Source organism: Prinia subflava, chromosome 13 (genome assembly GCF_021018805.1).
Source record: "Prinia subflava isolate CZ2003 ecotype Zambia chromosome 13, Cam_Psub_1.2, whole genome shotgun sequence".
NCBI lineage: Eukaryota > Metazoa > Chordata > Aves > Passeriformes > Cisticolidae > Prinia > Prinia subflava.
This window is the reverse complement of record NC_086259.1, coordinates 12128185-12141534: the sequence shown is the minus strand read 5'-3', so window position 1 is coordinate 12141534 and position 13350 is coordinate 12128185. Positions and strand designations below refer to the sequence as shown.

Genomic DNA, 13350 nt, shown 5'->3' with positions numbered 1-13350 from the left:
CAGAGGCCCACGAGGCCCTGAAAGAACCATGCACCCCAGGCAGAAGGGAGGCCAGAGCATCACAGGGACTCTGGGTTGATAACAGAGGGAAGGGTTGCCCCTTCCACTGCAGGCAGGGGAAATTCAAGCAGGTTTAATCCTGGATGTAGGCAGTCAGCTAAATTCAGATACTGCTAAACCCATCCAAGCAAAGGCCCATGGGAGGGATGAGTCACTGCAGTGAGTCCATGAGGACAGTGTCACCTGCAGCAAATCCCTGCTCAGGATGTCAAGGCACAGAGAACAAGGCCTGGGGAACCAGGCAGGGTTAGGATCACCTCTGCCTCACAGCACCTCTCAAAGACGTGTCCTGATCCAGAAGTTCCTTTTCCAGTTACAATGGTAATTCAGAATGCTTCAAATAAGCTGCTTATGTGAAACAAAATCAGAAGCCAAAGTCAACAGATGAAATCTTGTCCACTGATTATCCATGTCATCTAGCTTATTTAATGGATGCAGCTAATTTATTTTTATTAAATGATCAAAACCACACAACTTGAAACATGGTAGAAAGTCATCTTATTAGAAATTAATTTCAAAAGTAAAATCATGTAAGATACAGCTGTGACTGGTCTCAGAAAAACTAGTGACCCTTCACTCTAGTGCTGGCGTCTCCAGCCCTGACAGCAGCTTGTAGTATTCACAACTCTGCATTTGTAACAGCTCAAGCATAAAATGATTGTGCTCTGTTTTCTACCTCCCAATGGGAGGATGATTCATGCTGCAATTGAATGCCTTTGCCCTGCCCCAATTAATAACAGCCATTTGCATTGGAAATTTGAAGGCATTCAAGTTCAGCTGACAGATTCTATCATGGCTGGTAACAGTGAAGTACGAGATATAACTGAGACAGAAACTTTATAATAAGCTTTGTTGGTTGCCAAAAGAAAGAATGCAAGTCATGACTTACCTCTTCTAAATAATGAGTTGGGCTAACACGAATTCTGAAAATATTTATTACTATTTCTGTAAATCTCAAAATCTATGTATTATAAAGCACTTTAGTCTGATTTTCAAAGTTGAAGGCCTCTTAAACAATTGAAGGCTCATGCTTTTACATATGTGATATGAAGAGCCAAGAACTACAGGCAAAATATTGATGCAGACTATTGATTTGGTTCTAAAAGGTTGGCGCCAGGGCCCTTCCCCTAGTACTATGCTCTTCCTGAATAATAGACTGTAGCATCCACAGAAATAAATAACTTCAGCTCTGAGTCGTCTCATCTGGGCAAGTGGTGATGCTGGAAACCAAACCTCCAAAGTCTGCTGCTGCTCTGACACACGTGACAGCTCTGTCACCTCAAATCTGAGCAGTTCAGGTCCTGCATCAAACTTCACCCAGCAGGTGACTTGTGTGGTCCAAGGAAGGACTCCTGCATGTTTTACATTGGATACAAACTGCTCTACACTCCTTGCATGCCATTGAGCTGCTCCAGCAACATGCCAGCGTATTTCTGTTTCAAGGTCAGCAAACACTGTGCATTAGGTCTAACCACCTATACAAATATGAGTTTATTACTTTGTTTGATTTTGCACCTAAGGTTCAGCGGGCATATGCACCATAGAACGAACCTTTTCCTCCTTCAAGGGATTCCTGCTGCTCGTGTCAGTGACTGGGTTAACCATGCTCATTGTTAGGGGAGGGGAGGAGTGAAAAAGCAAAGTGAGATTGCAGCAGCTTGGATTTCTTTCATTGGCTATTGAAAGCAGCAGTTGTGTTTACCCTTCTCTGGATTTATACATATGGAAATGATCAAACTGCTTCAAATTCTGAAACTGTAACATGTTTAAACTACAAAAGAATTAAATAACCAGAATATTCTTCCCACTGATAGTGGTTTTCATTTGCTCTTAAGATTTGTTGGATTTAATTTGCAGACCCAGAGGAGTATTTTAGTTAGTATTTTCAGGACAGACTTTGATCCTGGATAACCCTACTTGGACTGTTCTGGAAGGCTTGATTCAGTGGCTCAAGAATTATCTTTTTCTTTTTTTTCTTCCTTTTTTTTTTTTTTTTTTTTAAATTCCTTTTTTTAAATCTGGTCTTGATTTTTTGTCTCGCTATTTTACCTAAAAGCTTTATATCCACATAGAACAATTTGACATGGGAATGGTTATTTGCTGCTATTATAGTTATCTTTTTTTTAATCTTATGTCACCAGAGAAATGAAAAAAGTTCCTCACTAAACTTCACATTTATTTATAACTTCATTATGACTTTTTTTTTTTCTTCCCCAAAGCCAAAGCAACAACAAACCCCTCCTTCCAAAACCTGTGACCTCAGAGAGGTATTGGACTTGGTTCAGTTGCTTGTCATGAGACAACAAATAGTGGAGGGGAGAAAAGAAACAAGCTAAGTAAACAATGTTCAGCATTTATCTTACAACAGAAAAACATTGCTGCTTCTAACTAAGGCTCTGGTCCTAACAATCAGAACTCAAATGAGAGGGCACTTAATTCTGCTCTTTTGTTGTTGTTTCTCCCCAGATTGTTTTATAAACTCCATTAAGATGATTCTTTCCTCTGTATAATGGGCATTTTCCTCTGAAGCCCATTCTCAGCACCTGGTCTGTTTACATAAAATATTTCTTTTGTTGATTTTGCAATTAAAGGAAAACATAAAGCCCAGGAAACAAGAATTCAAGTTCCCCTGAGGGCTGTTGCTGAGAAATAAAATAAAGATCAAACTGAGATTAAAACTGAAGTTAATACAAGTCTTATCACACAATTCAAAAGAAGGTTCCTTTAGACTGGAATACAAACATTTGTAAAAAGTTTAAAACAGCTTTGGATTTGGATTAATCTTCCTGAGTTGCCTCCTGTAGATAAACATAGCATCTCAATAATCTTGTCTAGGCCTGTGCTCAGTTTCTTCTCTGAACCCTTTATTAAAAATTAAATAGACCATGACAAACCTACCCAGGCTAAAAATGTAACTGATCTGAAAATTGATCTGCAGAGTAGTATTCCTTCCAGCATCTTAATTCTCCACTAAAAATTACTGCCATGTTTAACAAATTTGTTGTAGAAAACCTTGATACAGTTCTTATTTGAATGTGCAGAACCTGTGTGAGTAGGGAAGAAATGGTATCTCAAAGACTAGGCAACTTTTCAGTTTCTAAAGATGAGATTAAGGTTTCCTTGTAGAAATGGCTATTCCATGTATCAAACACAGTTATAAACAGTTCTACAAATGAAGCAGAAGTTCCTTAAAGTAAATAAACTTTGAAGGTAAGTGGCACCATAGTGTCCTCTTGTGGTCTTTTCATGTTTAAGCTGTGATACATTTCCCAGCAAAACAGCAGAATTCTCAGTTGTGTTTAGCAGAAGAGCTCCTGTCTTGCTATGATGTGGCCTTTCCTCGCCTCACTGTTCTCCTGGAAATGGCCTGGAAATTGCCTCTCCTACAAGCATTTCTTACATGGATGCTCATGTCATGGTCCTCTCCAAAGGATCTCCTCCAGCCACTGCCTGCCCTTGTCGTGGGAACTGGATCCTGGTTTTTACGAGTGAGAAACCTTTACAGGCAGCCTGGCAGTTCCAGCCTGCTCTGTCCACAAGGCTGGCGTGATCCTTGCACGTGGAGAAGCAGGAATGTGCTGAAAACCAAAGTTCACTATGGTGAAATGCTGGCCATGAACTGGCAGAATCCCTGCCAAGCCTGATGCCCTGGGAAACTGTACCTTGGCAGTGGTGAAATTTGTTTTGTTATTTTATTTCTGATGGTCAGCTCTTGGCGATTTGTCATCCAGGTTCCACTCTAGTGGGAAAAATCTTTCAAAACAATAAATAAGTTATAGATTCCTTACTGTGTTAGAGGCAACATAATTTTAGAGATGAATTTAAAAAAATTATCTGAACTGCAATGCTATGACTTATTCTTACAAATTATACTTTTTGCTTAGCCTTGATTCGTCTAGTTGGAAAAATTAAACTATTTTAAATTAGATATCTCTACATGAAATTCAGGAAGAAAGGAAGATAAGAAAAGCTGTCCTCAAACAGAGTTTCAGATGCTTTGTCTATCCTTTAAACAGATGGGAAATCACTTGCTTTGAGAAGGAATTGAAATGATGCTGCCTTTTGTTGTTTGATTGAGGTTAACATCACGTGTGGCAAGTCTGGAAGTTCCCAACACTCCAGAGCTCGTGTACCAGGCCCTTCCAAGGTGTGCAGCACACCCCTCACGAGGGCTGGACCTTGCAAGTGCCAATGCTGATGGTAATTCTGTGCTCACTCTCTGCTGGGATGGCTGCATGAGCACCACAGGGAACCTTGGGCACTGCCTGCCAGAGAGGGATGAAACTCCTGCACATGAGCCAGGCCTGTGCGGCAGCTGAGGATGTGTGCAGCCAGTGTCTCACGCTGGCTGGAAAAGCCAAGCTCCTTTTTAATGCTTCAGAGGTGTTCACCTGCAGTAAAAAGTGTTCAGGGCAAACTTGACCTCACCTGCCTGCCCTGAGGATTTACATCAGGTCCACAGAGTTTACTGAACTGGTAGAGTCAGGGTTTCTCACAGAGCCTTTGAGCTGAACACCACAGCTGCCTGCTGTGCAAGGGCACTGACCTTCCAGCTGGAGGCTTTACCTGCTTAAGGTACTTCACAAATATCCAGTGGCTTACTAAAGAAGAACTGAACTGTGTCTTTGATTACATGATTTGTAGTTAGTACCAATTTAAAAGCAGTTCCTGGTTGTGTATCAGAGGGGAGATGATGGATTTGCTGATCTTTAGGCTGCTGATTTCACTGATGCTGTAAATGTACACTAGAGCACTGAAAATACAGACCTTTTTATCTTCTAATAAGCCTTCTAATAATCTAATAAGATACTGCAGAGCTGAACTCACTGTTTTTGGCTGTGAAACCACCAGGCTTTTTTCTCAGAAGTGCAGTTTTTCTCTGTTGATATTGGAGTGGGGTGTGAGGAAAGATGAAAAAAAAGAAAGTAGAAATTAAAATTAATGTCTCTGCTTTTTGTTTTCACTGACCAGTCTGTCAGAAACCACAACCCCAAATTCTAATAAGCTTTGTGAAAAACAGGTAATTTTCATCCCTTTTATTTAATGAGAAGATAGCAATGCTGTTTCAGGTAATTATTGTAGTACTGTAGGTCATGCAGTTTCATTCCAGCATCTTATTCATATCAGACCACTTTTGAGCTTATGATGGTCACTGATACCATTCAGAGTAACAGTTACTTATTATAATCAGAAAAAAAATGTTAATCATCCAGATTGAAATTATGTTCTCTTACAAACCAGATGCAGACCCAGAGGAGTATTTTAGTATTTGTAGTATTTGTATTGTACCCATACCAACAAAGTTGGTATGGGTAGATGACTTCTCAGCTCTAAATGTGGTGTTTCTGCAAGTCAGTAAAGAACCTTTGTCCCTAGACAAAAGAAATATTTTTGCTTCAATAGACTTGAATGCTTTCCTAGGGCTCAATTCTCTCCTAGGACATTTGGATAGTTTCCATTCCAGAGAAGGGAGTTGCTGGTACATGTGCATGAGCCTCAATTTTTTAAAAACTTTTTCTGCTCATGGGTCACAATTTCAGTACCACTGATTTTATGATTCTAAAATGTTTTGTGATGGCACAGATGCAGTTTTGGTGCCTGAAGAGTGGTGTCTCCTTGCAACATCTACTTTCAAATGTGCCATGAGGGGCAAGCACCCAGCTCAATACCTCTTCCTGAACAAGCATGACTTAAAAAACATTAACTTTGGAGACGTATTTCTTACAGTCCCTGTCTCCTTTTTCTCAGCCAGCTTATTTAGAACAGATATTTTCTTTCAAAAGCTTTATAAAGTGGAAAAGAGGAAAGAAGACGGAACATGAACAAATGTGCTTAATGGTGAATTAACATCTTGCCCCTTTTCTATATAAAATTATTTTTCCCTTATCAGTTAATTTTCCTGTTTTCTTGGTGGGGTTTAGCTTGTTGGGTCAAACCTTTCATGAAAGCTGAGGAAACATAATTCAGAGGGTAAACCAGAAGACGCTACTTCTCAGCCCGTTGTTCTACTTTCCTCTGGGGAGAAAAATTATTGCTTGCCCAGAGAAATTTCAAGTAAAACTTTATAGACCTCAGGGGACCACATTTACAAACATGTTCTTTTTAGGGTTACTGGGGGAAAAAAAAAATCTCACCCTAGGTCTTCAAGAAACTAGAGTTTTCAATAGAGGAAATTCTGTTGCTTTTTTTTCCCAATCTCCTCCAAAACTGATAAGGCTGTTTACAAGATACACATGGCCATATGAAGATCCTTGTTGTTTCCCCCAACAGAGCAAAGCATCAAAAGTAAAATGCAGGCTACATGAAAGCACAGGAGTCTTAGAAGTCTTTCCACCTGTCTGATCAATACCAAGAGGTGTAATTACTCTGACTTGCCCCAGAGGTGGTCCACCAGCAACCCTGTGTGAAGTGAACTGAGAGACCTGTACCCCCTTGGAGCAGCCGCTCCACAGCATGGATCCTTCATTTCTATTTCAAACCCCAACTAATTAAAAGTAGACTTATCAGTCAGTTCTTGTGAACAAAGCATTCTCCCTCACGTTGGTCTCTCTCCCGCTCATTAGAAATTTTTCTTTCTCTCAGTGACTGGGGGGATGCTCTGTCAAAAAGGCAGGACATAGAAAGCTGGGGGTAAGCTGGTTCTGAGCACAAGAGAGGTCCAGCCTTAGCCTCTTCTGCTCTAAGCTTTGTATCCTCCTGTGGACTCCTGTGGGATCTGAAGACAGATCTGTGCTGGAATGTCTTGTCACTGTACACCCATTTCTTGATTAGGGAATACTTTAAGTCTACACAACTAGTTTGAATTGACAGTCCATAGTAAAACACACAAACTATTTATTAAAGTTTTTTCCTGATGATTATACAACACATTAAAAAGAGATCCTTCTACTGTCAAGGCCAGCTTTCAAACACAGACAATAAATGGCACTATCAACTACTAATTCACATTTAAACTTCATGTGAAGGCTACCATATTCGAAATGAAGGCCAGATACCCACTGCTGGCGCCAGCTCCTACAAATGTGAAGGCAAAATCTAATTTTGCTCCCTCGGGGGGAGGAGGTCGGGTGGCTGGCGCGCCCCGAGCTTTAGGGAGGGGATGTCACCGCTGCGCCTGCAGAGTGGGACCCAACAATGGTGTCCCCCGGCTCCGCAGCCCCTGTCGGAGCGGCAGGGCCGCAGTCCATCCGTCTGCTGCCTTAGCACCGGCTGCTTTGCACGGAGCACCAACACCCCGGGCCGGCCCGCCTGCGGATGCCCGCAGCAGCGCCGTGCCCGCTCCCCCGCTCTGCCGCGTTCCCCGAGCCGGGGTTTGCTCCGCTTGCCACGGCCCTGCCCAGGCTTCCGTGCCGGGGGAGCCGAGAGCGAGCACAAAGGAAACCACGGCGCTGCCACCGCAGGCACAGGAAGCGGGGACAGCTGCGCATGGCCCGGTACCGGCACATGGCCCGGTACCCGCACATGGCCCGGTACCGGCATTCTGCGCACACCCGGCTCTCCGGCAGCCCCTGCGCCTCCCGCCTGTTCCGCAAGCCCCACGCCGGACTGGAGCCGGCTGCTGGGAGCCGTGACATCCCTAACCAGTGCTGTGGCCGCCCGGCCCGGCGGGGCTCTCGGGTCCCCTGCCCGCGGCTCACACGCTGATGCCTGCCCGCACCACCCCGTCCCTCCATGCGTTCCGGGACCCCCCAGCCCCATCCCCGCCGCCGCTCTCTGCGCATCGCTCCTGCCTAGCAAATGGCGGCGGCGGGGGAGGGAGCCCGGGGCACGGCTGAGGGGAAATTCCCCCCCGAGGCGGCCCGGCAGCGCCCGCAAGGGAGGGCGGCGGGCGGAGGGCGCCCGCCCCTCCCCGCTCCCGCCGCCCCCGGGCCCGCTCCTGTCACGATGAACGCGGGAGGAAGGCTCCCCCTTCTCCCCGCCGGCCTCGCCGCCTCCGGCCCCTCCTCCGCGCCCCCGCCGCTGAGCGCGGCCGCCCGGCGGAGCGACCCCCGCCCCCGCGCCCGGTGCTCGCCCGGCGGCCCCGGGGGCGGCGGGATCCGCGCCGCCCCGGCGCTGGCTCTGGAATGGGTGGAGTTGAGGAGCGCGGTTTCCTGAGAGGAAGTGACCGCACGGGGCAGGAATGCGCCGCCGGCTCCGCGCCGCGTCCCGCCTGCCTCGCCGCGGTGCCGCGGGGAGCCCTCTCCGCCCCGCCAGCCATGCCGCACTTCACCGTGGTGCCGGTGGAGGACAAGCCCCGCGCCGAGTACGACAGCGTAGAAGGGCTCAGCTGGGTGGACTACCGCGAGCCGGCCGCGGCGCCCGCCCCCGGCGACTCCTACGACACCGTCAGCTCCGACGGTGAGCGGGCACGGCCGGGCGGGGGGCGGCGGTGCCCACGCTCCGGGGGCTCGGCCGAGCCCGGCTCCGGGCCCCGGCGCCGCCGGCCGCGGCACAGACAAAGGCGGGGGCGCCGGCGGCAGCTGCCGGGCTGCTCGGGGCGCCGCGCCCGGGGGAGGAGCCCCCCGTGTGCGCCGGGCGGGCGGCGGCTCCGCTGTTGCCACGGGCGGGATGCAGGAGCCCGGCGCGCCGGGCAGCGCTGCCCCGCTGTCAGCCGGGCCGGGCCGGGCCGGGCGGCGCAGCCCGCCCGCCGCACCGGGGATGCTCTGGGCGCGGGGTTCCCCGGAGAGCACGGGAGCCAGCCCGGGGTTCCCTCCGCCCCCCCCGGCGCTCGGTGATAGCCCGGGGTGCAGCGGGGAGCGGGGCTGGCCCGGGGTATAGCTCTTATCGGTGCTCCCACAGGCTGCCGTCTCCGGAGGTGATAAGAGTACGTGGAGATAGGCTCAGATGTTTTCAGTGGTCCACTGCCAAAATAAACGGGTGATAGAGAATTCAGTTAAATTAGCTGAATTTAACGGTGTCTGCTTTACTTGTTTATATCACCTTAAAAACCGCGGCTGCCCAGCAAGGTCTCTCCCGCAAGCCGGGCCCTTGAATACTACAGCAAGTGCTTTGTGCTCGTGTGGCTCTCACAACTGCTCCTGCCCGGCAGAGCTGCTTTTTCATAGGGGTTAATTTATTCCAATTACTGAAGAAGATCACGTAAGTAGGAGGGGATTTTGGGTGGTGAGAAGTACATTCTTTACCTAGGCAGCTGATATCAGTGCTCAGCCTGTCGGTGTTTTGCTGTGACTTTTGGATATAAATCACTTTAAATACAGTGAGTGTTTCTAGTGGGAATGTGAAGGACACTTGGATTTGGGCAGTGGTGGAGTTCTGGTACAAGGTTGTTTTAGCTCTTTGTGCAATCTGTTCTTTCTTTTTCTCCTGCCTTGGTTATGTTTAGCTTTCTGTAACCTTTAGGAAGAGGATCTTCCCATAGGTTCATCTGATGAATCTGACTTGCTCCCTGTGAATCATGCGTGACTCTAGGCAACAAAAGAAAAAGCAGTAAACACCTGACCTGTTCTTCCTTGCCTGTGCAGTCAAACTTTTCAGACTGTGAATGTTATTGAATGTACAGTAATCCCTGAAGGGAGCCTGCACTGCTCAGGCCTGTGCTGAACAAAGGCAACAGGGTTATTTTGCTGAGTGATACTCAAGTGTCATAAGAACAAAGTTCAGTTCCTGCCTCATTAACTTGCTCATTTCCCTGAGAACATGCGTTTCAATCTCCAGTATGTGTGCATTGCGAATTTCTTTCTTTCTTTGTATCATTTTCAAGGAAATTTTAGATTTTGAGCACCAAGTAGCTTACATAGCCCTAGTGCCCGTTCTTTCCATGCCTAGCGTGGGTGTTCTAGGATGATGAAAGGGACGTGCTTTTCCCAAGCTGTCTATTACCAGAGATAATTTGAGGCACTAGCCCTAAAGGCTGTGCAGGGCCTTTATTTGTTTTGTAAAGTAGGGCAGTTTTACTCTCAGGCTGCTCACCATATAGTCCCTGTGGGTATGAAAGTCACAGGTGTTTTTTACCCATCTCGGCAGGCCGGGGTGGACACCTTGTGGAATGCTTTTTCCAGTAACTAGCTTTGGCCATGGGTTGGTAAGTGTGGCTTGTGGAAGCTGCTGCCATGGTGGATAAAGGAAGATCAGCTCAAACCACCTCTTATTTGGGTAGGAGGCTGCCTGTAGGATGTGTGCAACCAGCACACTTGAGGATTCCCACTTGGCTTCCATCACAGTCCGTCAGTCACTGGCAAGCTGAGGCCTCTAGTGTGCTGCTGTGCACAGCCATGCTGCTGGGAGTTAGCTGAGTCTCTCTGTTTTAAAGCTGATAGATATCTAGTAATTTCTCTACTAATATATGTTAGCTAGTTCTATTTCTGTTTGAACTCTAACTGCCTTCCATTTTTTAATTTACTCTCACAGTAATTAAATATTGTTTCATATCCTCGGGGTGTGCCTATAAAGATATGTGTCTTGCCTACCTGTACAGACAAGCATGTTCTTCCCTACTAGCCTTTTCTGTCTCTTCCTAGGTTTCTTGGGTTTGCAGCTCTATAGAGAGCAATCTGAACTCAATCTGGAGTTATTCCTTTCAGTTTTGGTTCTGCAGCCCGTGCAGGGAGCCTGGCCTCTCACACAGGGGGTGTTGGTGGTGTGACACAGCAGAGGTGGAAGCTCCCGTTGATGCAGAGTCCCTCAGAGCTGTTCACTGGCTGCAGGCTGGAGGCAGGAGGGTGACCCTGCAGACCCTTCTGTGGCAGCTGATTACGGGGCTCAGGGAGTGATCTGTTGGTGTTGGTGATGCCCCTGATTCGAGATAAGATAAACTGTTGGACTTGAGTGCAGAGTTCAAGTTTTAGGCTGTGTCTTTGCCGAAGTGCACGCGGTGATGCTGACCCGTGGATGCACACAGAGCTACCCCAGCCCTGCCCGTGGCCCAGGCTCTCTGTGCCACCCACCACAGGCACTGTCAGAAGCTGGTTGCAGTTATTCTAGTGAACCTTCTGCTGGGAAGATTCTGTTTTGTCAGCTTGCTGTTGGGAACCTGATTTCAGGACTTGTTTGGATTGCTCAGTTTGACTGGATTGGTTGAGGTGACTCAGTAAGGACATGGCTCTTCCAGAGCGTGCTCATGGCACTGTCACTGTTTATAGCTGCCCTCTAACAGTCTGCAGAGTAGTGGCTGTATTGTCCAGTACTCATGCACAATATCTTAGGCTGTTGCTTATGATTCTGATGGATGCTTTTTTTGGTTTGCCTTTGTTTGTCATATTCCTATTTTTGAAGGGTTTTTTCCTGAATTTTGCTTTTTTTAGGACATCAAGTGATAGGGTGTCATCTAAACTCTACAGATGTGAAACTGTTCAGTGACAGAATTTCTTGTCAACCATTTCCATAAGAAGACATTAGTCACTGTGCAATAATTTAGCCTTGTCAGATAGTTCCAGTGCTTGCTTATGAATAAAATCAGCCTTTTATTTCTAAGTAGGTCCCACTGACTGCCACTGTTTGTAATAGACTTTGACATCTTTCATTTAGTAAAAGAAGTACAAAGAATTATCCTGTGATCCTATGATAAACACTTGAGCTCTTCTTTATGGATCGTCAGGGATGAGAAATGTGAATTTGGCATCCCCTCTGTCTTTGAAATAAAGCCAGCATATTAGGTTGGGTACACAGGGCAAAAAGAGGAACAGTGGGGTCTGAATAGTGTTTAAAAAACCAAATACATTTTGCTTTAATAGGAATCTCAGCTCCACAGTCATTGTGCACCCAGTTAACCAAAGTGTGGCAGTGTCATGTGTCCTGAGGGAAGTTACTTATCTTCCCTTGACTTTTCTGTGGAAATGAGACACTAATCAGCTTGGTGTCACTAACTAGCTTTGGTCAGCTGCCACCCTTGGTTTTTGCCAAGAATTGCTCTGCTGATGTTCCAGTTATCATCACATGGCTTCCTCCAAGCCCTGAGTTCTCTAACTAGACTTGAGACCTTTACCTCGAGCTCCCATTATGTGCCAGTGTTCAGTGTTCTTGTGCAGCAGCAGATTGTGCTGCTCATTTGCAGTGAGCTGTTCTGGAAAATGTGGGTAAAGTTCTGGTGTGATAGCAGTGTGCTTTTACTTTAAACTTCCTGGTTCGCTGCTTTAATGTGTGGTAACTTACTAGTAAAGATTTTCAGTCTTTTGCAAGACTTGAAGCTAAGCTCACATGAAATGTGTCTGAAGATACTTTTAATGGGGACACATAAATCATTCAAAAATTCTTCTTCAAAGTGCTTAATTCTTACATGTAGGTGTTTTGGCAAAGTCCAGAGATAAGATAAAATTAGTCATGTAATAAATTAGGCACTAGAGCTAAATAGGACAACAGAAACATACCCAAATAGCATTTAAGTCAAGAGCTTCTGCTGGCAGCAGTGTGGCTGCATGGCACTGTTGTGGTGGTCCTAGTGGAAGATTTTTGCATAACCTCTGTAGCACCAGCGTCTTCAGCACTTTTTGTATTGCCTAAAAGCCAGAGAAAGAAGTCATAGAGGAGGCAGCCTGGGGTGCAGTTGAGGCAGAACCTCTGAATTGTTTCAGAGAAAAGAAAGTAACCTGAGAGTAGCAATACTGATGTCAGTGAACTGCCTTTTCTGGTGATTTAACTATTATTGTACTGAAAATGGGATGGAGACTGCATCCTCTTCAGTGTAGTTGCATTTTGATGAGGAAGGGTTTTTTTTTCTGTTCTGCTGGCATCTGGTCTCCCCTCTCTGAAAAGTATGATGTGTAAATTTGGAAGTATTAAAGGCATCCTGTCAGTACTAAATATGTCAATATTTATTTCTTTTCAGAGAGGGTACTTCTGGGATCCACAGCAATAGTTATGGTTTTCAGTGCAGGTCCTGAAAGAGGTCTTAGCAGCAGGGTTGTACTTTAGAAGTCCGGGGAGGTTTTTTGTTGTTAGGGCTTTTTTTTTTCCTTTTAATTCCTTTTTAGAATTATTTTTCTTTCTGTTTGAGCAATCAGCAATTAGCACAGCACTGATTGCAGTGCTAAATTCCAGAATGCTTTTCTCAACAATACAGGTGCATAGAGAAGTGGACTCTTGCGTCAGATAAGGAGAGATAAGAGTTCAATTGGCATGTGAAAAATGAGAGTGGAAAAGTGCTTTGTTACTTAATTAGCTGTTTATAATAGCTGGGTGGGTGAAGGAGGTGGAATATACTTTCTTTACACCCTGTAGTCAAAGGAATTTTTCTGAGGAGCTCATTTTCTTGGTCGAAACCTCTAGTTTCTTTTATCAGTTTGTAATGCAGTAAGGTTTAATTTGTTAAAATACTTGTTAGGAAAACAAAAACAGTTCTTGTTGCTGCATAAACTG

The 13350-nt window shown here is 46.1% G+C and overlaps 2 protein-coding genes across 2 annotated transcripts in view; one reads left to right on the top strand and one right to left on the bottom strand.

Annotated features, from left to right (window-relative positions):
* Positions 1-504: 504 nt before the first annotated feature.
* On the bottom strand, positions 505-8107 carry LOC134557410 (collagen alpha-1(I) chain-like). Its single transcript, XM_063410380.1, has 3 exons — positions 4888-8107; positions 3723-3813; positions 505-3638 (listed from the first exon to the last, which is right to left on the bottom strand). Exon 1 carries the CDS (start codon positions 7756-7758, stop codon positions 7096-7098), a length of 663 nt encoding a protein of 220 aa, XP_063266450.1. The 5' UTR covers positions 7759-8107; the 3' UTR covers positions 505-3638; positions 3723-3813; positions 4888-7095.
* Positions 8077-13350, top strand: part of SLC12A4 (solute carrier family 12 member 4) — a 45764-nt gene continuing 40490 nt past the window's right edge. The window contains exon 1 of the mRNA XM_063410377.1: positions 8077-8397. Coding sequence (XP_063266447.1) covers positions 8124-8397 — 274 coding nt within the window. The 5' untranslated portion in view covers positions 8077-8123. The remainder of the gene's footprint in view (positions 8398-13350) is intronic.